At 36.1% G+C, this 24,274-nt stretch overlaps 1 protein-coding gene across 16 annotated transcripts in view; it reads right to left on the bottom strand.

Annotated features, from left to right (window-relative positions):
* Positions 1 to 24,274, bottom strand: part of CADPS2 (calcium dependent secretion activator 2) — a 552,734-nt gene that overhangs the window by 69,615 nt on the left and 458,845 nt on the right. For 12 of the 16 annotated variants that reach the window (XM_028489806.2, XM_055084855.1, XM_028489809.2 and 9 more), the window contains 3 exons: positions 18,566 to 18,722; positions 3,401 to 3,542; positions 3,148 to 3,267 (listed from right to left, as the gene is read on the bottom strand). In XM_028489806.2, the coding sequence (XP_028345607.1) occupies positions 3,148 to 3,267; positions 3,401 to 3,542; positions 18,566 to 18,722 (419 nt within the window). The remainder of the gene's footprint in view (positions 1 to 3,147; positions 3,268 to 3,400; positions 3,543 to 18,565; positions 18,723 to 24,274) is intronic. The other 4 variants (XM_028489815.2, XM_024131052.2, XM_024131056.3 and 1 more) reach the window with 1 other exon arrangement.

The raw sequence follows: 24,274 nt of genomic DNA, 5'->3' as shown, positions 1-24,274 counted from the left end.
ATCTACTGTGCTTTCCTCCTCCCATTTTGCCAGTAATTCCTCATGATCTCCTTGTCTAGCCAAGATGTCCTCAGAGTTAAATTCTCAAGGGAACGATCACAGCAAAGCAGTGAACACTACCCATAGCACTTCCCTCACTTAATATCTCCAAACCTTAATATTCAGTGCCCCAAATGTATCATTAAACAAAAGAACCAGACAACCATGCTGACATTGCTGTAAAAAATGTTTCAGGAAACACTATAGTCAATTTTCCATTTTGCCATTTATATAATAAAAAATAAGAGAAAAAAATCCTGAAGCAAAATCCTCCTGTACATCTGTGGTGTACAATTTAGTAGATAGAGGAACTATGTTTTAAGAGCTATTGAATATAATTGTCAAAGAAGCAAATCTACTTCTTATAATTTTTTATTTTGGAGAAATATAAGTATCAGCACAACAAAACAAGAGCAACAAACAAAAGCCACCATCAAAACAAAACCCCAAATAGTAAAGGTAGAATTCTATTAAAAATGGACTTTCTCATCATATGTGACAATTAAATCTTTATAGAGAATATGGATATATGTTTTTTCTGTTCTTTGATGTTATGGTAAGATTCTGAATGATACATGTGCTTAATTGGGAATGTAATTAAGATAACAAGAGTTTGTTATAATTAAATAGATGAAAAAATGTAAATAGGTTTTCCCTCAAGCTGGCATGTATAATCTGCAATTTATTCAGAGCTTTTTCATTTAAAAATTATTTCTAATCAGTGACCTATCCCTAAAAGTATTAGTAACAGATTAAAGAATTCAAACGTGAAAAATGGAGTCTGAGATAATTTTCTCAAAATGCCAGCAGTAAACTTACCTGACTGGCATTCACTTCTAGAGTGAAAAAACCCAGAATGAAGATTTTATATACAGCGAGAGATTTGGAGGAGCACCTCTTAAGGTGATTTATATATTAGTATGTAGAGATGTATCTTCAGACTTATGGATAGTTTAGTATTATTTCTCTTTACTTTATCAGTAGTTGTATTTTTAACTCCTTATATATGTGAAATGGGATTTTTTTTCTTGCTATTTAATGCTTTATAAGAAAAGTTAAAAAAAACTTTGCAATGACATCAGAACATTATCAGTAATTCTGGCCACCTTGACACAAAGCCTAGTGTTGATAACCTTGGTAGGTAAAGATAATGGTAACTAACTTGTAAAACATATTTTTTTATTTGCTCAGAATGATGAAAGTAGAAGCACTTTATTTACAAAGTCACAATTCGTTATAAAGACAGGACATTCCTGTCCTGAGACAGGTTATTTTTAAAAAGGGGCTCCTAATAATGAGATTTAGGGCTCACATATATCTCAAAGCTAATAGAGAAATTACAAAAATCCCCCACTAAATTTCACAAGGCAGTGCCCCAAATAGTGTTCTTCATTAAAATCAAGGATGTTAAACAGATGGGAAATGAGGAAGAAGAGGAGTTAAATTAGAAAACCATGTAAAGAAGTACAAAAAAAAAATCATAAACTTAGAAAGGTTCACTACACTTCCTAGATAACTGAGGACACACAGACACCACTTGTACAGCCCAAAGCATTTGCTTGTAAGAAAAAGATTCACATGTAACCTAATATCTTAATAATTATTATGAGTATAGTGTTGATGTTTAATTTAGAGAAAAACTGCCAAACTATTTTGCAAGTTATCATTCTCTTCCTTGGTCTTTGTTTCTCTCTTTTTTTTTGATTATATGCAGATTAGACTGGGAATAGATTTGACACATGGTGATGGGATAGGTTTTGGATGTTGGACAAGTTTTTAATCAGTATATTCTCTGGAAGCAAAATATATTAATAATCAGAGTGAGAGCTTTGGAGTCAAGCAAACCTGGGTTCAAATCTTGTCTTTGTCATTTGCTTACTGTGAGACACTGGTAAGTTTTGCCTTTTGACTTCTTTGTGACTTAGTTTCCTTAACTGTGAACTAGGGAAAGTGACATTTACCTCACAGGGTTGTTACAAAGCTTAACCGAGATAAAGAATTTGGCACTTTATATAACAAATTCTCTATAAATGGTAGCTAATTTTCTTCTTATAATTATTATTCTTTCTAGCTGACTTCGTGAGAGACCTTGTGCAAAGCATGGGCTGTTACTGAGTTCATTCGATTGCTGTGAGGCTCATACTTTTGAAAACCATACGGTTATGAGTAATAATGATGATTGAGGATAATGTAATAATAATTATAGTAATAACAATCATATTGTAGAATAGGAGTGGTTATCATCTATTGAGACCCTATCCTGTGCCAGGCAATTTTCACAGTTTTTAAAAAAATCCTCACAAAAAACGTCTTTAAGTTAGGTGTCATAACCATTTTAGAGGTGAGGAAACTGAGGCAAAGGAAGACTTAACGATGAATAAGCTAGGACCTAAATGTGGGGCTGATCGATTTCAAAGCCCATGTCCTTTTCACTTTAATGACTCTTGGTTACTGAACCTGCAATAGGTAGGCTCATCACAATGTGGAGTTAATAACTATGGTTTGTAATGATATAAAGATTACTTAAAAATAACAAGGTGCATCAAATGATATATGCAAGGACAAAAGAAGAACTTGTTGTTACTGAGAAACAAAGGACAACCCATTCTCTGCAACCTGCATTATTGTTTCTTTAAAAGTGAGACTAAGACTAAAGCAGAAAAAGATTACGTTCTTGAAACTGTTCTTACAAAGGTTTTTCTACATATACAAGATAAATCAAGTGGCAGTAACAAAGCTGGAGCCAACTAAGGATCCTGGACGTACATACCTACCGTTAACCACACTGCTTGTCTGAATATGGAGAACTCTGATTATACCACTTAGACTAGAGTCTACAACCTGGGTCACAAAATGACCCTTGCCCCACAGATTACATCTGAACGAAGTCAAACCAGTGAGTACTTTTTAAAAAAAATCTATATTATTTATCATTGATATGCTAAGCTTAGCTTAATAGCTTCAAAAACTCAAAACAAATAAAACCAAACATAGTATTCCTCAACCAATGATGATAAATGCCATGCAATCTAAACACATCTGCACAGAATACAGCCCAGGCCATGCACCAGCTAACACACCACCAGGAAATAAGTGAGGGATACACACGTGGACTCATATAAAGAAGCCATCCACGAAGGAGTAGAAAAGCTAGGAATCTGTGGAAGATTAAGAGGCAGACTTGGAACTTTTGGAAGAGCTACATTGGGAAGACTGTTGGCGATATTCCTGTAAAGAAACAAACAACGTGGGAAGGGACCACCATAAGCAATAACTACAGATGGCCACGTGTAAAGTCATAAGGTCATAAGGTCAGGACAGAAGAGACAGGGGCTCTGCGGACACTAGGCAAGATACCTACTTGACAGGCTGCCATGTCTCTTGCTCAAAACCTCTGTGAATTGACTGGGCGATGGAGGACTCCATGAGATCCACGTAGCGGACAACCAAGGGCACAAAGATTTCTTGCAAGTGTTTGTGAAATTTTCCATTACACAGAAGTGCTGAAATAGTCAAGCAGAAACAGTGTTTGTCAGAGGGATAATATCAGGCATTTGGAAAATATGGACGAAAAACTTTTCTGGAAAGTCTGACACAGAACCAATAAAATACAGAGGTCTGGCTCCTCATACTGGATATCGTGTCATGAAAATTGATCAAGAAGTACAATTGACCTCCTATATATGGCTGTCAAAACCACAGATAGGTTATTCTCTATAAAATGTTCCTGCCAGGTGGTATGGTTTTATTTTCTAAGAGGTTTAGCACACGAGGCATTTGACCACTTGCTGGAGATTCAAGGGAGCTGCCGAATTCCCTGAAGGTCTTGACACGTGTAAATACAGCAATTACACAGAGTTAGAATACCTGTAGTATGCTGTGTATCACAGAAGAGCTAAACCTGTTCAATTCTAAGAGATAAGTTTGATTGCTTCTAAGAGATACACTAGTTTAATTCAGCAGGAGGGTGACTGTGGCCTTGGGAATGTCTATTCTGCTTCATGAACTTTTTAGTTATTTGTGGATTTTCTTCTTAGGCATTTACTTTTTCACATGGGTATTAAAAAAGTCAGCATATCACATGCATTTTTTAGTTGTCCATTAGTCTTCACTGAATTGTGATATAGGACATCCAACCTGAAGCCGTTGCAGAAGTCTAAGAATTTGCACTACTAGGACAGGACTGCTGGACAAGATGCACTTACCTCCACTAAAAGATGGCTGCTTTCTATGCACAGGTCATAGTTTTATTAGAACACAGGTCAGTGCTGTAGACTGAATGTGTCTTTCCCAAATTCATATGTTGAAATCCTAACTCCCAGTATGATGGTATTAGGAGATGGGATCTTTGGGAGGTTATCAGGTCTAGGGCAGAGCCCTCAAGAAGAGGATTAGGATCCTTATCAAAGAGACCCCAGACATTCCCTTGACCCTTTCACCCTGTGAAGATACAGTGAGAAGACGGTTGTCTGTGAGCCAGGAAATCTAGCTCTCCCCAGACACTGAATCTGCTAGTGCTTTGATCTTAGACTTCCCAGCCTCCAGAACTGTAAGAAATAAATTTCTGTTATTTATAAGCCACACAGTCTATGGTATTCTATTGTTGTAGCCCGGACTAACACAGTATGTGTCTAAGTTGCACCATGAAAGAATAGAGAATCTTTAGGAAAATACTAAGTAATGCTAAGTAAGTGTCAACAAAGAATTTGTACTTTTTTAGATGATGGTACATATTTCTCAAGCGAACATCTTAAACCCAGTTGTGATTTCTTTTAATAACCTTCAAAGTGAAAACGTGTTCGTTTAAAAATATATTCTGTGGTTAGGAAAGGTATTTCTTAAGAGATGGTATTTTTTTTTTTAAGTAGTTTACTTTTTTGGAGTACTTGTATATGGTATTGTGTTTTTTTTTGTTGTTGTTTGTTTTAAAAAATTTTATTTATTTATTTATTATTTTTGGGGCTGTGTCGGGCCCTCATTTCTGTGTGGGGGCTTTCTCTAGTTGCGGCGGGCGGGGGCCACTCTTCATCGCGGTGCGCGGGCCTCTCACTGTCGTGGCCTCTCCCGTTGCGGAGCACAGCCTCCAAAGGCGCAGGCTCAGTAGTTGTGGCTCACGGGCCCAATTGCTCCGCGGCATGTGGGATCTTCCCAGACCAGGTCTCTAACCCGTGTCCCCTGCATCGGCAGGCAGATTCTCAACCACTGCACCACCAGGGAAGCCCAAGAGATGGTATTTTAATTGAGCCGAAATGATAGGGGAGCCCTCTGTGAAAGATTTAGAGGGAAGGTTTCCAGGTATAGGGGACAGCTAGCACCAATGTTTTAAGAAAGGAATGAGTTGGTGTGTTTCCAGAAAAACGAAAAAGCCAATGTGGCAGAAGTTGAGTGAGGGAGGGGGAAGAATAGTCCAAGGTGACGTCTAGATGGTAGGACATTGTGAAAAGGATGGATTTTACTGGGGCAATGGGAGACATTATTATTTTTATTATTACTAAGAGAGGAGTGACTTGATATGGTCTCTCCGGCTACTGTGTGGAAACAGGGTACGTGGTGAAGGGTGAAAGCAGAGAAGGAGGGCAGTACTCAGTTCTTTCCTGCAACAGACTGGATAAAAGATGATGGTGGTGGTGGTGGTGGTGGCCTGGGTGAGAACGGCCGAGGCAGGAGATGGGGAAAAGCCTCTCAGTAATCCCATTCACTTTTCCTTTTTCCCAGCACGATGAATATGGTTAACAATAGCGTACTACATACTTGAACATGGTCAAGAGATTAGATCTCAAATGTTCTTACATTGCCCTCCCAAAAATAATTGTAGGCATGTGAAGTGAAGGATGTCAACTATCCTTATTGCATTAAACTTTGATATACATAAGTATATCAAATCACTACAGTGCACACCTTGAACTTACACAATGTTATATGTCAATTATATCTCAACACTTCTATGGATTTGAATAGCTGTATATGCTCATAGTTACTAAATGTAATTACCAGCACACTTTAATAGTACTGTCTTCATAAAATATTCAGCCAAGTATGCCAAGTTCCACATAATCTTCCTCAAAACCTAAATAGTGTTTTAAAACTTGGGCAAAGAATGTGACACTCATCATGGTGGCACGAATATGAAAATGCTCACTATATATTACTTTAATTTAGTGATTCTAAAATTTGTCAGAGGCTGGAAAACTACAGACACATGAAAGTGGAGTAGGAAGTTATTCTAAGTACAGAAGGAAATATTTTTTTTTCTATCTCTGATATATTTTAGCATTTTTTTGTAGTAAAATAATCTTTTCTGGCTTATCTATATGCCAAAAGATTTCCCATTAAAGTGAGAATGATAATCATATTTAATGATAAATGTCTTATTGAGGAGACTAATATTATCTTCTTGATGTTTTCATTAGCATGAAAGGAGCTTTATTTATTCCTAGATCTTCAGCCATAAAGCTAGAAGGTACTACAGATCATGTAATTCAGTTCCTTTTACCAAATGTCACCTAAATAGGGATACTAAACATTAAGGATGAAGTATTTTTACTCATCTAAATCATTGTGGTACCTAATCTAAATTTATTGGATCTCTACTTCACAACTTTCCTCCATCTCCTCCTCCTCAACATGAGCATTTTTGGAGTGTCAAACACTGTACTAAGTCCTTTATATGCATTCTCATTTAATCATCAGAAAAACCCTGTGGGGGAAGCACTATTATTTTTTTCAATCTTATCAACAAGGAAATTGAGGTACAGATAATTTAGGACACTTGGCCAAGTCATTTAGTCATTAGACAGTAGAACAAGGATTTGATACCAGAGCCCCCTCTTAACTTCCATAGATTATAATACTATCCTCCTTCAATTTTAATTACTGTAAGCTATTATCTGTCTATCCATTCATACATCTGTTCAACCTACCATCATCACATTAGCAACTTTTAAGATGTAGAAATGTAGCAAACTCTTCTAGATAAAAAAAAGTCTTGCAAATGACAAACACACTACACCATATCTTAGATGAATTATATGTTTTTGGAAATAGAATGTTTAAAAACTCAGTTACAACATGAAAAAGTAAAAAGGTTACCAAAACGATTAGATTCAATGAACTGAAAAGTAAACTAAACTCAGGGAACATGATTCCTCCAGCTCTGCTCTTTCTCAAGATTATTTTGGATATTTGGGGTCTTTCAGCAATTTCACTCCTGCGTATATATCCAAAAAAAAAAAAAAAAACACTAATTCAAAAAGATACATGCACCCCAATGTTCAAAGCAGCATTATTTACAATTGCCAAGATATGGAAGCAACCTAAGTGTCCATCAACAGATGAATGGAGAAAGAAGATGTGGTATACGTATACAATGGAATACTACTCGGCCATTAAAAAAAGAAAGAAAAGAAATTTTACCATCTGCAGTAACATGGATGGACTTGGAAGGCATTATGCTAAGTGAGATAAGTCAGAGAAAGACAAATACTGTATAATATCCCTTATATGTGGAATATAAAAAATATAATAAACCAGTGAATAAAACAAAAAAGAGCCAGTGGGAAAGGCGAACGGGACTAAGGGGCATAAACTATTAAGTATAAAATAAGCTCCAAGGATATACTGTACAACACAGGGAATATAGCCAATATTTTACAATAACTATAAATGGAGTATAACCTTTACAAATTGTGAATCACTATATTGTACACCTGTAACTTATATAATATTATACATCAACTATATTTCAATAAAAAAGTGAACTAACACTGTGAAAATATTCAATGTGCTTATAATACGCATTGAAAGCTGGATAATTTGGCATTGCTATACAGCTAGACTGTGTGCCTAAGCCTTAATTTATATGGCTTACTAATAAAAAGTATAAAGAACCTTAGGCTCTGCATCTTGATAGGTACTGTTAAATATTGTCATTATTTTTAAGTACACCAAAGCCAAAACACACGCTAATGTTAACAAATCATTACCTCTGCAAATGAGCATTCTACCTGATCAGTTCAAATGCTACTTTATTATACATTTAGAGATTAGGTATGTTGGCTATTAAGCCGTACTTACTTTCTTAAGATGAAGAAGCACACAAGGAGAATCACACTCAGTTATTATTAAATGTTATAATGATTCTAAGACTAAGTAGCAGTTGACTCAAATGTATTTCTAGCAAGAGCTCTCTTATGTAACAAATTATTATATCTACAAATGAGCACTCTACCTCATCAATTCAAATGCTACTTTACTGTACATTTAGAGATTAGATATGTTGGCTATGAAGTCATACTTAGTTTGTTAAAATGAAGCACATAAGGAGAATCACACTCAGTTATTATTAAATGTTATAATGATTCTAAGATTAAGTAGTAGTTGACTCAAATGTATTTCTAGCAAGAGCTCTCTTTTTTGATATCCTTCATAAGCACCGAATTCATTACCTTGTTAAATAAGCCTACTTCTCTTCTCTTATTCTCATCCTAGGAGTGAAAATAGGGATTGTCCACCTGATCATTATACCAGCAACCTGGAAGCTGTACCAGAGGTCTTTCCTTCACTTCCTACCTCCAATCAGTAGTCAAAACCTGCATATTTTATATCCTTATTATCTTTCTAACACTTCTCATCCCTGTCTTCATTACCACTGCTGTTGTCCTAGTTCCAGCCTTCTCATCTCCCGCCTTGGCTAATGCAATAATCTCCTAACTGGTCTTAGGCTCCCACTTTTCTTTCTGCCCATTCATCTTCTTAAAATCTCAAGCAGAGGGGCTTGCTAAAATGTAAAACAAATAATGTACCTCCTAAAGATGATAATTCTTTAATGGATCCTCAAGAAAAACTTCAAAAGCCTTAGCATGGAATGAAAGCCATCTATGAGATGTCTTTTTTTTTTTTTTAAGATTTATTTATTATTTATTTATTTATTTTTGGCTGCATCGGGTCAGTTGCGGCATGCGGGATCTTCACTGAGGCACGCAGGATCTTTCGTTGTGGCGTGCGGGTTTTCTCTTCTCCAGTTGTGGCACACAGGCTCCAGGGCGCGTGGGCTCTGTAGTTGTGGCGTGCGGGTTCCAGAGCGTGTGGGCTCTGTAGTTTGCAGCACGCAGGCTCTAGCTGAGGCGCGCGAGCTCAGTAGTTGTGGCGCGCGGGCTTAGTTGCCCCGTAGCATGTGGGATCTTAGTTCCCTGACCAGGGATCAAACCCACATCCCCTGCATTGTAAGGTGGATTCTCTACCACTGGACCACCAGGGAAGTCCCTATGAGGTGTCTTAATATGACCTCTCTGGCTCTTTTCGTTTGCTTGACCCCCCCCCCCCACTTCCTGTGGTCCTGCCATGATTTTCATGGTTCAGTTCAAGTATACACTTTCCCCTCCAAGTCTTCCTTGAAATGCTTCATTCTGCTGTCCCTTTCCCTAATTACTGGTTTCCCATGTTTATTCTCCACCCTGCACAGGTTTCTACTGTAGTCCATGTTATACTTCTGTACTCGTTGACATACCTCTTTCTTCCTATGAGGGTGCAAGGTCCTTGGAGAAGGGACCATGTCTGTATTCTTAGTATCCAACAAAGTCCCTGGCTCAGAGCAAGTGTTCAAACGTTTGTTGAATGCATGACTACCTGTGTACACTATTAAGATTACTACCTAGTTACTACATTATTATTCTGTATAAGAACGTCTGAGGCCTGTGTATCTCTTCATATATTATATAAAATATATAGTACTAAATATTTTTATGAGAAATCCTATTTTTAGACCCATATGTCCAAGATCATACTGCTAAAAATTCTACTGCATATGAATGTTGTCTATTTTATGTCTCTTATTTTATTATTATTATTACTCTTTCTGCCATGCCGGGTTTTGTGGCTTGTGGGATCTTAGTTCCCTGACCAGGGATCAAACCAGGGTCCCGTCAGTGAAAGCCCGGAATCCTAACCCCTGGACCATCAGGGAATTCTATGTCTCTTATTTTAATGAATGTACCAAAGGGAGGATTTTCTCTGTTCAGCCATGACTTGATAGCAAACTATTACATCCTGCAGAATTAGGAGAAAATGGAAATTTCCTGTATTTCCTAAGAATGGTCACAAATATTGAATTCTGGCCAAAAGTTTGCTTACGTTTCAGCAGTTTTCCTTTTCATTAAAATAAATCAAATTATAAACCCATGTTCAAAAGTTTTAGAAAATTGGCAATTGGTAGTATTTCTTTGGTAATCAGATTCAGGAAAGGCGAGGAAGGATGGAAGGAGAGATGGGATGGAGGGGAGAAAGAGGAAGAGGAAAAATGAGAAGAAATGAAGAGAAAATACACAAAGGAAGGGAAAGAAAGAAAAGAGAGAATCCGGTTTCAAAAGGCAAGACTCCTGGAATACAGACGACACTGTACTTGTGTATGTAAATGTATGCTCCTTTTCTCAGTTGCCCATATGCCAGTTTGCATCCCATTCCTATCAGACACTGTCAAAAGCCATCTTAATATGTAGCCCCAGGCATCAGAATGAGCGCTTCTATCTTCTCCATACGGTTTAATAAGGATAGATGAGGATTTGGGGCTGCCACCTGTCCAAATCAAGCCTTTACAAGGCTCCCATTACGAAAGCTCATTGGAAGAGGCAAGTTCTCAATGTGGCCTCATCCATGAACACTTCTGACATTATACCAGAAGTGTGGAAGTAGAAAGAACTGCTCAGAAGGAGTCTCAAATAGTGGTTATGAGAACATAAGTGGAGGACTAGCATCTAGTTGGTTGATAAAAATATTTTTTTTCCAAAAGATCCTATTCTATGTCTCCAAATACCACCTTGTCAGAAAATAGTGAAGCATCAATGACATCAAACCCAACAATACAATTAGAAATGGCAAAAGGAAAGCAAAAGGCTTAAATAAAAGGTAAACTAGGGGTGCAGATGTGCCCAGTTATTTTGAGCATCCCAATAATTAATAAATTAGTGCTGATTATTTACAGACCCAAAAGAGTCTTCCATTTACAAAAGTACTTGTCATGGGCTTTTAATAGTAAGATTTCAACACAGAATTTAAACTACAATCCAATTAATAACGATTACTGAGACAATAACTACTGGATAAATTAAGGATAAGCAGATAAAAGAGTTCACATACTGTGTTTAGGGTAAAAATAAGCTGTTGACTCCTGAGACCATATAATCCAATTTTATATCGTGCCTTCCTCCTTCTAATTAGTCAGCATTAGTGGATTACTAGGAAGAATGAATTTCCCCCCTAAAATTCTAATTCTAATTAGGCATTTCAGAAGGGAATGAGTAATTTATGACCAGCAAAAAAACACAAAAAATACCCAACCACATGAACCACAATAAAAACAATAGATTTTGCTACAAAACAACAATTATTCAAGGGACTACAAACTGTATCAATCCTTAACAATGCAAGCACCATGGACTAAGATATAAATTTAACAGGTCACTCTCTATGTTGACAAATACATATAATGGGATCCCCATCACAGGAAATATGGCTATGGACTTCAGGAGAAAAGCCCGGAGGACTGCAGCCTTATGTAAAAAGAAAACACACACACACAAACCAAACAAAACTTCCTCCCCACTCAGATCTAGGAATAGCGCCCAGCCAAGAATCTGGCACATTAAGCAGGCACTCAATAAACATCTGTTTATTGAATAAATCCACCCCCTAAAGGAAACTCTGAGAGCATCCTGCTGAGGTTTAAGTAAAATAGAAAACTCTTCAGGTTTTATTCTCCTTTTAACTAAAAATTTGATAAGCAATTTTACATAGTTTGGTAATATTTAATTTACACTATACTGGAATGATAACCTCCTAAAACCACATCCAACTCTTCCTTTCCTCTCAGGGCACTTGGTAAAAAATACCTATCTATCTATCTATCTATCTACCTATCTATCTATCTATCTATCTATCTATCTATCTATCTATCTATCTACCTACCTACCTATCTATCTATCTATCTATCTAGAGAGGCGGTAACAAGGAATGAGAGCACTGATGTTATAATGTTTATTATTTTGGGGCAACAAATCCAAATCAAACAAAACCAAGTTTAAAACTATAATTAAAAATGTCATAGCACACAGTACACATAATTGAATTACAGTTTTACAATCTGTTGCACTATAGTTAGTACTGCATATATGCCCATATCCTCCACTAGATTATATGCTTTTCAAGGGCAGACTTTTTTTTTTTTTTTTGCGGTACGCAGGCCTCTCACCACTGTGGCCTCTCCGGTTGCGGAGCACAGGCTCCCGACGCGCAGGCTCAGCGGCCATGGCTCACGGGCCCAGCCGCTCCGCGGCATGTGGGATCTTCCTGGACCGGGGCACGAACCCGTGTCCCCTGCATGGGCAGGCGGGCTCTCAACCACTGCGCCACCAGGGAAGCCCCAGGAATTTTTTACCCATGTATCTGTAAGATGACTGGGATTTGGTAAGTTGTAGGCATTCAGCCCCCGTTTCTTGCAGAATTAATTCAGGAAAAAATCAATATAAACATTAAGCAAGGCTTAGGGCAAAAATAAGCGAAGTCTCGTGGTCTAGCAATTCTCATGCTGAATTTTATGAGACTAGTATTAAAGCCAAATGGAAAAGTCTGTAATTTTACTCCAGTTACATACAACCTTCTGATCTTTGGGGTTATGTCCCACAATACCATCCCGGTAATGGAAACAAGTGAGTACGGCTGTAACATGATGAATAGCCCTCAAGTGTGGGGTTCCTGATGTTCGTGGCCTTCAAGAGTTAAAGATGTTTCTGCAAATCTACAGTGAAGAACACTGTTAGAGCATTTTACATTATTTTCTCTAAGGCACTAATTTCTATGAAAATATACAGATTAAAATTTTAAAATGTCTACATGTAGTAAAAAGATACTAGAGCAGTACTGCAGCATTCAATTTTAAATAAAGCTAGTGACTCCTTGCTTTTTCATTTCTTTTACTATATTAGTCGGTAAAACAAGTTCTGACACACAATTTTGAATTCAATCAGCTCTTGGGATTGGAGTTAAATACATTTTTGAGTTTTAGTGGTCATTTCATTATTTGTAAAAGAGCTATAAAACTAACCTGGCACACAGCTCTGCTATAATCTAGAAGTCATATCCTTTCTGCATTATTCCTAGTAGATGTATATACAGATACAACTGTAAACACCAATTTGTGAATTTCAGATGTACAGCTCATTTAAGCTCTTGAGGTAGAATGACACGCAGGTGCCAGCCCTCCATATTTCAAAGCCTGAAAATTAACCTAATATACAATATGGTGACCTAACAGTTCTTCATTTGAAAGAAATCTGAAAAATAATCTCTGATACAGCCGAAGTGTGAGAATAACCCACCAGGATTTCCACCTCTTCATTTCTTAATGAGTTTTTTGATAATGAGAGGTGACTTTGCCAGTCACTCTGGGCTCTATTATGGCTAATTTGACTCCACTTCACTCTCCTTGTTAATTATTAACACTAGCCTTTTTATCCTCATGAGACCACATTCCAATTTCTCTTTTTTCGATTTTTATGAGCCCATCTTTATGAAGGTGAAAGTCTTGGAGAACAGGTTTTCACTTAGGGTAGAGCCTGAACATTTATTATTCGTTTAGGTAGAGACACTGTGACATTGATTATATAAGCACGGGTGTTCTTCAGGATGGCTTTAATGTGCTAGCAATGTGAAAAGGCTGTTAATTAAAGGAGAAGCACCGTGGTATTTTTCAGCTGGGAATCAGTTCCCAACAGAATGGTCATTTGCCACTTGCTAGCGTATCCACAGATTAAAAGGTGACTAGCTCCAAGAGTTTGCCTTTCGGTAGTACTGAAAGAGATGATTTGTGCCATTTGCAGATGGCTTTCATTTGTCAGAAGCAGTCACTTGCCATACGGATTATCGACAGGACAGGACAACTGTGGAAAATAGCACGCAAGGGTAGAATCTATTTGTACCAGCTTCATGGTCATTCAGGATCATTCAACTATCATGCTAATTGCTTCATTATGAAAACATTCATTTTCCCTAATTTTAATACATCTGTTTTTCAAAACTGTTTCCTGAGATACCATTTAAAGTGATTACCCATCTAATTAAGACTTGAGTTGTGGGGAGTGGATCAGGATGTATGGAGGAAGGGTGGAGAGGTAAGCAGGAGTTCAGTCTTTTTTGGACAGAAATGAGGGAGCTGGAGTTTGTTTTCTTCATCAGTCCTTCTCTGGGAATCAATGCGTGAGCCTGTGAGGGGCGGGAGACTGGGGACAGTTGCTAAAATTGTGGTGCAGCTGGTACTCTTCCCTCGAGGAAAACCACATTTCATCTCTAAGGATCCTTAAGGCTAAGACTTTTCCTAATCACGCCCAACTGTAAGGAAACACACCTACCTCAGACACAGTTCTTTTTTCCCTCCTTAAAATAGCAACCGAATTCACTGTCTTGAATCTCTTTCCTCCTCTAATTAGTTCAGTCCCTGGAAATCTCGTCATGGATGTTTTATAAGGTACATGCTAAGACAATACTTTATCTGGTCCTTTCTGCAACCTTTAACCAACCTGCTTCCTTTGCCCCCATAATTCAAGGCCCTTATAAACATTTTATGAGGTAAAAATAGAAGTTCAAGGAATCTCCTATCTTCTTTAAAAATATTATCTTATTTTATAAATGCCCCCAGAATCTGCATTTGTGACTGTAGACTGAGGTGGGCTGGAGACCAAGTGATCAGGCTCCAACTTGCCACTGCCTTGGTTTCCTGCCAGCAAGCCCCAGCCCAGGCACCTCGCCTCCTAGGGGTTTAGTTTATTCAGCTGGAAAACGAATACGTTTGTCTAAGATCCTCTCCGCTCCCCTAAAGATAAACACCTATTTTTAAATATCAAAGCATAAATATTTTAACATATCAAAGCATAAATATTTTAACAAAGTAAAGATGGTAAACATCCAGCAGGAACATCTAAATTATTCATTTAAAAAAAAACCCCAAAACAACTCAGCTATAAAGCTTTCCAGGCACAAATAAAGCACAAATTCTAACTAATATTTCTGTTAGAGACGTGTTAGTAATTTTTATTTTGGAAAAGCAGACATAAGTATGTGACATTATTAGTAATAAATCACAACCATTTAAAATCTCTATATAATTAGTGGTATGTCACATGTGGGGTAATAGTAAGCACTGTTATCCAGCAAATTATCTCCCTTAACAAGATTGGACATTTTGGAGCAATCTGTTCCTATTTTACCCCTGGCTAGTTAAGGTTTAAATTAATTAGAATTTGGACTATACCTCTAGTTGGGTCAATATGGTAAAAACTGTCAGGCCATGGCAGTGATGTAAGAGTCTTTCTTTGGGAGGTGGTGGTAAAAGGACAGAAGTTTTATGTTTTCCTATAAGCTTTCCAAAAGGACAATTTGGGGGCAGCTATAGGTTGACATTTAACATTTGAATTGAATTCACTAAATCACCATCTGAATATTTCAGGAATTTAATGAAACAAACATAATTATTAACAATATTCTTCATAATTATCAAGGGTGAAATTAATAGCAAAAAAAAATTATGTCTTACCAACTACTGAGATATTACTAAGTGGTCTTGGCTTTGGATAGTAACTTGTGAGTTTGAGTTGAAAGTTACTGCATTCTATTTCAATTCCCCAGACCACACTGTTCTCCCAGAACCAAAAGGAAATTATAGCACTGGAGAACTTTTCTATTTACCTCACTACAAAGAGGAGCTGTTTTTCTCTGAAATAATTGATGTTTTCGAAAATATGTTAATCACTGCAAAATCAAAGCCTAGATCTAGACTTACCCCCCCAAATTGAAAACATTCAAAAGAAATCATTAATCAATGCTTCTGTGTGATTGAGTAATGTATACCAAAATGACATAACATAATACTTTATGCATTTAATAGTAGCCAATATTCTAAAAATGGTTTAAAACAGGAGAGGAATGTGATATTCTTTTGAATTAAATATTTGGCTAAAAATCACATTTCTGTTATTCTCTTTTTAGTGTTCTTTTTGATATGACTCATAAAATTACACTTGAATGTAAGAGCTCTTCTTAAAAATAAATTTTAAGAGATGTTAATTCATTGGCATTATAGTAGAGGTTCCCCAAGAAAATTTCTAAGAAATCTACAGCATATTTATTTTCTTTATAAATAAATTCTAATATATTGAATAAGTTAAATGATTCATCATCTTTACTATTTCACTGAGAATATTAATAAATACCTCCATCTTTGAACAAACCCCCAAATAAATCTAAATATGGTCAATTCTTGAGTTTTCATGCAAGTGGAGAAGAGCAATGTTAGAAATAATCCTATGTTTATTTATTCTCATTTAGGGACTAAATGTATAATATCGTACATGTATTTATTTTTGGCAGCAAGTTTATTGATATATATTTGTCGTAAGAAAATATTAAACCTCACTTGTAATTTCTTAGCAGAAAAAAAAAATGATGATAAGAGACTGGGAAAGAAGAAGGTCATTTGAGGTCTGCTAGCTGGCAGGAGGGAACCAAACTGGAATGTAAAAGCTGTCTGAGGACAATCTGCAGAATAAACGATTCACATACGGATAACTGTGGGTATAGCAACTCCTGAAGGCAGACATTGTTGTTGAATCTGAACTAGGAATTGTAGCTTAGTTCTTTGGCTTTTTAATAAGACCTTTTGGAAATGAAATTGGATAAGAGAATGAATAAGATGGCTAAAAAAATCAAGACTGAAATTGTAACTGATTAATATCTATAATATTTATTTAGCATTCATTATACATGAGCTATTACCTTCTTTAATCCTCACCACCAATGACACTGTAGGTACTATTATTTCTTTCCTTTATAGATGAAGAACCTAAAGTTTACTGAGGTTAAGCTATTGTCAAAGGTCAAGTAGTGAGCAGCAGAGACAGATGTGAATCTGTCTGGCACCAAAGCCCATGTTATTAATTAGTATAATAAGATGCCTCTCTCTCTTATATAATTAGTATAACATGTTATTAATTAGTATAACAAAGGTTCTTACCCTGGTGTCCCAAATCCAGATGTCCATGGGGAGTCCAATATTACACACAATTTCATATCTATGTAGCTGTTTTTTTTCCAGTAAAACAGTTGCAGTTTTATCATAGACTCAAAGGGATGAATAACCAAAGGAAGGTAAGAAATGATAGACTAGGGTGATGAACAAAATCAAGAGAGTAATTTTTAAAAATCAAAGATAAATGTCAAAAAAAATGATTTAAATTTAAACCTGGAAATACAGAGTAGTGATATCCTGGAAAGAGAGAAGCAAAGAGGTCTGGAGTTTTAAAAGACAGCAAGTGTGAACTGTATCACCAGTGTGACTAAGCTCCTGGGAGAGAGGGCAGCCGTGGGCTGCAGGAAGACAGGGCAGAAGGCAGGCAGCTCTCCTTGGGGCCTGGGTTACCCAGGTAACGTTGTGGGCACTGTGTACTTCTTAGCACCACACTCCAGAGAAATATTGAAAACTGGAGTGAGACCTTCTTAGAGGAGGGTGATAAAAATGGCGATGGGCATGAAAACGCTATCACATGAGAAAGAGTTAAATGACTGGGAATAATAGCAGGGAGAAGAACTTATGCAACAGAAGAAGGCCATTCCATGTATCAAGCAGAACAAGTCAGAACCAGAGGTTAGAGAGAGGCAGAGTTCAACCTGGTTTATATTGAGAGTAGTGTAATACAATAGGGAATTAGTGACCCCAAGACCACTGCAAGTGTTGAAGCGAAAGCCTGTCAGTAGAAACCAAACCTGAGTTGAAGGGAAACTTCAAAAAGAATCATCAAAGGAAAGGCCCACAGGAATCTGTATGCTAAGAAATGCCTCCAAAAATCCTGACGAAAAACTAGGTTTATACTGGCTGCCAGAAGACCATGTACCAGAATAATTATAAAAGTTACTACTGCATTGGAAAAAAAATATCTCAACAGAGAACCTTTACATTCTCTTCAATTTCTAAATACTGAGACAGCAAGCAATACCGCAGGGCAATATTCCTATCATCTGTAGAACCGAATCTCTTCAGGCAAACAATATTAGCACAGTGTGTATTAGTAGAAGCCTTAACATGGCATGATGTCTAGAATATTAAGTTTCTAAGTAACATGGCATGATGTCTAGAATAATAAGTTGCTAAGGTGTCTTTCAGAGATCTTAAATTCTCAGGTACTTTAGAAATGTTAACCTTTGAAGATTTTCTGATTCACAGGTACACTGAGAAGGTGCTTATGTTGTCAGTGCCTGATGAAGCAGGAGGGTAGGAATGAGAGCAACTTGAGGCCAGTGGAGCAATGTGAGAGTGTTGCTGGTCTCGCCCAGACCCGGGCCGGATATATCTGGGGAGACTGAGCAAATGTTAACGTTACCCGTGTTGATTCTTGTTGGGTGACTGCTAGAGCTCCGTAAATCCAGACTCACACACACAAAGTTCTCCCCTCCTCCCCACTTCTACATTAAAGAAAATGCAAGTGCTTACCGTCATTTCTGAGGAAATTATTAAGCAGCTGGAAAAGAGGAAAACTGTCCCAGGAGTCTTGTGGTTGTGCTTCCAGTGCAGTATCCATATCCACTGTGAATAAAGCCCAAAATTTCTCTGCATGCTCTGCCAATAAATCAGGCCACCAGGAAAATGCCTGTAAACAAATAAAGAAATAATGTAAACATACATTACCTGTTAGAAACATACACAAATACTGTAAAAATATGTCATTAAAAGTGAAATTGTAGAACACTCTTGTAGAGTATGATACCAAATGTTTTAATATTTCTAGTCACAGAAAAAAGAATTGGAAATAAATATGCCAAAACATTCATAGTAGTTATGTATAAATTATGAGATACAAGGAATTTTTGTTTTGTTTTATGTATTTTTCAAATGTTCTAAATCAAAAATGTGTTTTAAAAAATTAAGCAATAAATGTCATTTTACGTTTTAATTCTACATTAGATGTCATATTTTATTTATCAATGCCAAATTTGTTTACTATGTAAATACACATATCTACAAAATTATTTCCCATTTAAAAAAGATTACATTTTATTTGTAGTATTTTTTTTTTTTATAAATCTAAGGTCTAAAGCTAAAACACACTTTCATAGAGAGGGATTTCCTGACCCTCCAGTGTAAATTATGTCCTCCTAGATAGTCTCTCTGATACCAAGTATTTTCATTTCACAGGACTTAGTACTGTGTATATGACCACACATATAAATATTTTAATGTCTGCCTCTTAAATTAGACTGTAAACCCCACAGGGGCAAGGCTGTGTATGTCCTGTTTATTACTTTATACTCAGCTAGGCATTTTTTAATGCCTTTAGGTAATAACAATAATCACTTAAAAAAATCTCTGCTGTTTAGATGGGTGAAAAGAGTATTTACTCTTTAGGAGGTTCTCAAAAATAATGTGGCCTGCCCATGTAACCTGGCAGCAGGCTCACCAGCCAGCCCGCCTATGGATCCTACCAACCAGACCACCTGGAATATCTGGCTGGGCCGACTGGTGAAGGCTTTCCCTGCTGAAGTCCGTCTGTACAGAAAGGAAGAAGAGAGAGTTTCTTCAAATGCACAACACAAATGTAAGATTACCAGATCATGAAGAATTTAGAAACAGGCCACCGAACAAAAGAGCAAAATAAAGCTCCCATAGACAATCCCAAAGAAATGGAGATCTATAAATTGCCTAAAAATGTTCAAAAATTCTTTTAAAGAAGTTCAGTGAGCTACAAGAGAACAAAGACAGACAACTAAATGAAATCAGGAAAATAATATATGAAAAAAATGAGAAGTTCAACAAAGAGAACCATAAAATGAACCAAATAAATATTCTGGAGCTGAAGAACACAATAACCAAAAAATTTAAAGGACAGCTTCAACAGTAGACTTGATCAAGTGGAAGAAAGAATCAATGAACTTGAAAACAAGTAATTTGAAATTATCTAGTCAGAGGAACAAAAAGAAAGAATGAAAAGGAGTGAAGACAGCCTATGAGATTTGTGGTACATCTTGAAGTGAACCAATTTGATATGTATTATCAAATACATATTTCTGGAGTTCCAGAAAGAGAAGAGAAAGAGAAAGGGTCAGGAAATTTATTTAAAGAAATAATGGCTGAAAACTTCCCAAATCTGAAAGAAATGGACATACAGATTGATGAAGCCCAAATGGGTTGACCAAAAGAAGTCTACTCTGAGACACATTAAAACTAAAATGTCAAAAATTAAAGACAAGAGAGAAGATTTTGAAAGCAGCAAGAGAAAAGTGACTCATCATATACAAGAATAAGACTATTAGCAGATTTCTCAGTAGAAACCTTAGAGGCTTAGAGGGAGTGGTAAGATATATTCAAAGAGCTAAAGAAAAAACTGCCAACCAAGAATACTATACACAGCAAAACTGTCCTTTAAAAATGAAGGCAAGATAAAGACTTTCCCAGACGAACTAAAACTGAGGAAGTTTGTCACCACTAGACCGACCTTACAAAAAGTGTGAAAGAAAATTCAAGTTGAAACAAAAGGATGCTAAATGCAACACAAATGTATACGAAAGTATAAATCTCACTGGTAAAGGTAAATATGTAGACAAATAATACTGTAATGCTGTAATGGTGGTGCATAAATAACTTTTAATGCTAGTATAAAATCTAAAAGAGAAAAGTAGTAATAATAACTATAACCACAAAAATTTGTTACTGGATATATAGTACAGAAGAGGTAAAATTTGACAGGAATAACATAAAGTATGTGTAGGAAGTCCAAGTGCAGGGTTTTGTATATGATTGGAGTTATAAGTTTAAAATAGACGGTTAAAAGCTCTGAAGTCCAGTTGAGAAGTCAGCTTTACCTATCAGTAATTAATTTAAATGTAAATGGATTAAAATCTTCAATCAAAAGACATAGAGTGGCTGAATGGGTAAAACAAGATACAACTATATGCTTACTATCTATGAGAAACTCATTTTAGATTTAAGGATACACATAGGCTGAAAGTGAAGGGGTAGAAAAAGATATTCCATGAAAATGATAACCAAAAGTGAGCAGGGGTGTCTATACTTATATCAAACAAACTACAGTATATGTTAAAAACGGCCAAAAGAAATAAAGAAGGCTATTACATAATGGGAAAGGGTCAATTCACCAGGAAGCTAGGACAGTTATAAATATATAAGCATCCAAACATCAGAGCACCTAAACATGTAATCCAAACATTGACTCTGCAGGGAGAAATAGATGGCAACACAATTACAATAGGAGACTTCAATACTGTACTTTGAATAATGGAGAGATCACCCAGACAGGAAATTAGGAAACAGCAGACTTGAACAACACCAAATGGGCCTAACAGACACATACAGATCATTCCATACAACTGCAGTAGACTATACATTCTTCTCAAGTGCTCATGAAACATTCTCTTGGAAAGATCACATGCTAGGTCACAAAAACAGTTTTACAAATTTAAGAAGATTGAAATCATCCCCAATATCTTTTCCAACAACAGTAGAAAAAAGCTTGAAATGAATAACAAAAGAAAAAAATCACAAAAACATGGAGACTAAACAAGATACTCTTGAACAAACATCGGATCAAAGATGAAAGCAAAAAGAAAGTAGAAAATATCTTGAGACAAACAAAAAACATAATGTACCAAAACTTATGGGATGCAGTGAAAGCAGTACAAAGAAGGAAGTTTATAGAAATGAACACGTACATTGAAAAAGAAAAAAAAAATCTCAAATAAACAATATAACATTACACCTCAAAGAACCAGAAAAAGAAGAACTAAGCTCAAAGTTAGAAAAAGAAAGGCAATAATAAAGGTTAGAGTATAAATAAGTGAAACAGAAAATAGAAAAACAATAGAAAAAATCAAGGAAACCAACAGCTGTTTTTTAGAAAAGATGACAAAACTTTAGTTAGATTAAAAAGAAAAAAAACAAAGAAGACTCAAATAAATAAAATCATTTAAATGGAAGGGAGACATTTCAACTGATGCCACAGGAAAGAAAAAAGAATCATAAGAGACTATAATGAACAATTATACATCAACAAATTAGACAACCTAGAAGAAGAGGATAAATTCCTAGAAACATATAATCTATCAAGACTGAATCAAGAAGAAACAGAAAACTTGAACAAACCAAAAACAAGTAAGGAATTTGAATCAGTAATCAACAACCTCCAAAGAAGAAAAGCCTAGGAACAGATAGCATTACAGGTTAATTCTATCAAACGTTTAAAGAAGAATTAAAACCAAGTCTTCTTAAACTCTTTCAAATAATAGAAGGCGGAACATTTCTAAACTCATTTTATGAGGAGAGTATCACCCTGATATCTAAGGCAGAAAAAGACACCATACGCAAAGAAAAATATAGGCCAATATCCTTGATAAACATGGAGGTGAAAATTATCAACAAAATATTAGCACATCAATTTCAACAGCATATTAAAAGGACCACACACTGTGACCAAGTGGGATTTATCCCTGGGATGTAAAGTTGGTTCAACACACACAAATCAGTCCACGGGATACACCAAATTAACAGAGAGAAGGATAAAAATCACATGATTGATCATCGCAGTAGACGCAGAAAAAAACATTTGACAAAATTCAACATCCTTTTATGACAAAAATTCTTACAAATTAGGTATAGAAGGAACTTACCTCAACACAACAAAGGCCATATGTGAGAAGCCCACAGCTAACATCATATTCAGTGGTGAAAAACTGAAAACTTTCCCTTTAAAATTCAGAATGTGGCAAGGATGCCCACTCTCATCACTTTTTTTTCAACACGGTAATGGAAATCCTTGCCAGAGCAATCAGGCAAGAAAAGGAAATGAATGGTATGCAAAGTGGAAGGGTAAAATTCTCTTTGCAGATAATGTGATCTTGTCCGTAGAAAAACCTAAATACTCTATAAAAATTGTTGGAACTAATGGACAAATTCAGCAAAGATGCAGGATATAAAATCAACATACAAAAATCAGTTGCATTTCTACACACAAACAATCTGAAAAAGAAATTGAGAAACAATCTCATTTACAATAGTATTAAAAAGAGTAAAAATTCTTAGAAGTAAACTTAACCAAACAGGTGAAAGTCCTGTAAACTGTAAGTATAAAACACTGATGAAAGAAATTAAAGTAGTCACAAATAAATGGAAAGATATCAGGTGTCATGGATTGGAAGAATTCATATTGTTAAAATGTCCATACTACCCAAAACAATCTTACAGATTCAACACAAACCCTATCAAAATTCCATTGAACTTTTTTTTATAGGACTAGAAAAAACAATCCTAAAACTCATATGGAACCACAAAAGATCCAAGATAGCTAAAGTAATCTTAAGAAGAACAAAGCTGAAGGCATCACACTTTCTGATATCAAAATATGTGTATTACTAAGCTGTGGTAATTAAATCAATCTGGCACTGGCATCAAAACAGACACCTAGACTAATGAAACAGAATAGTGATCCCAGAAATAAACCCACACATATATGGTCAACTAATCTTCAACAAGCGTGACAAGAATATACAACGAGGAAGGGACAGTCCCTTCAATAAATGGTGCTGGGAAAACTGGATATCCACAAGCAAAAGAATTAAACTGGACCCTTGTTTTACACCATATAAAAAAATCAACTCAAAACGCATTAAATACTTAAACTTCAGACATGAAACTGTGAAACTCCTGGGAGAAAATACAGAGAGAAAGCTTCTTAACTTTGCCTTGGCAACGATTTCTTAGATATGACACCAAAAGCACAGACAACATAAGCAAAAACAGGCAAATCATCAAACTAAAAAGCTAATGCACAGTAAAGAAAACAATGAACAAAGGAATGGGAGAAAATATTTGTAAGCCATATACTGGTTAAAGGGTTAGTATCCAAAATATATAATACACTCCTAAAACTCAAAGCAAAAAAAGAAATAACCTGATTAAAAGATGGACATGTGACCAAACAGACATTTCTCCAGAGAAGACTAACAAATGGCCAACAGGTATATGAAAAGGTCCTCAACATCACTAATCATCATTTGATTTTCAAATGCAAATCAAAACCACAATGAGATATCACCTCACACCTGTTAGAATGGCTATTATTTAAAAAAACAAAACAAAAGGTAAATTTTGTTGAGGATGTAGAGGAGAGAACCCTTGTACACTGTTGGTAGG

Source organism: Physeter macrocephalus, chromosome 5, assembly GCF_002837175.3.
Source record: "Physeter macrocephalus isolate SW-GA chromosome 5, ASM283717v5, whole genome shotgun sequence".
NCBI classification, from domain to species: domain Eukaryota; kingdom Metazoa; phylum Chordata; class Mammalia; order Artiodactyla; family Physeteridae; genus Physeter; species Physeter macrocephalus.
Note: the sequence above shows the minus strand (reverse complement) of the source record. Positions and strands in the feature narration are given on the sequence as shown.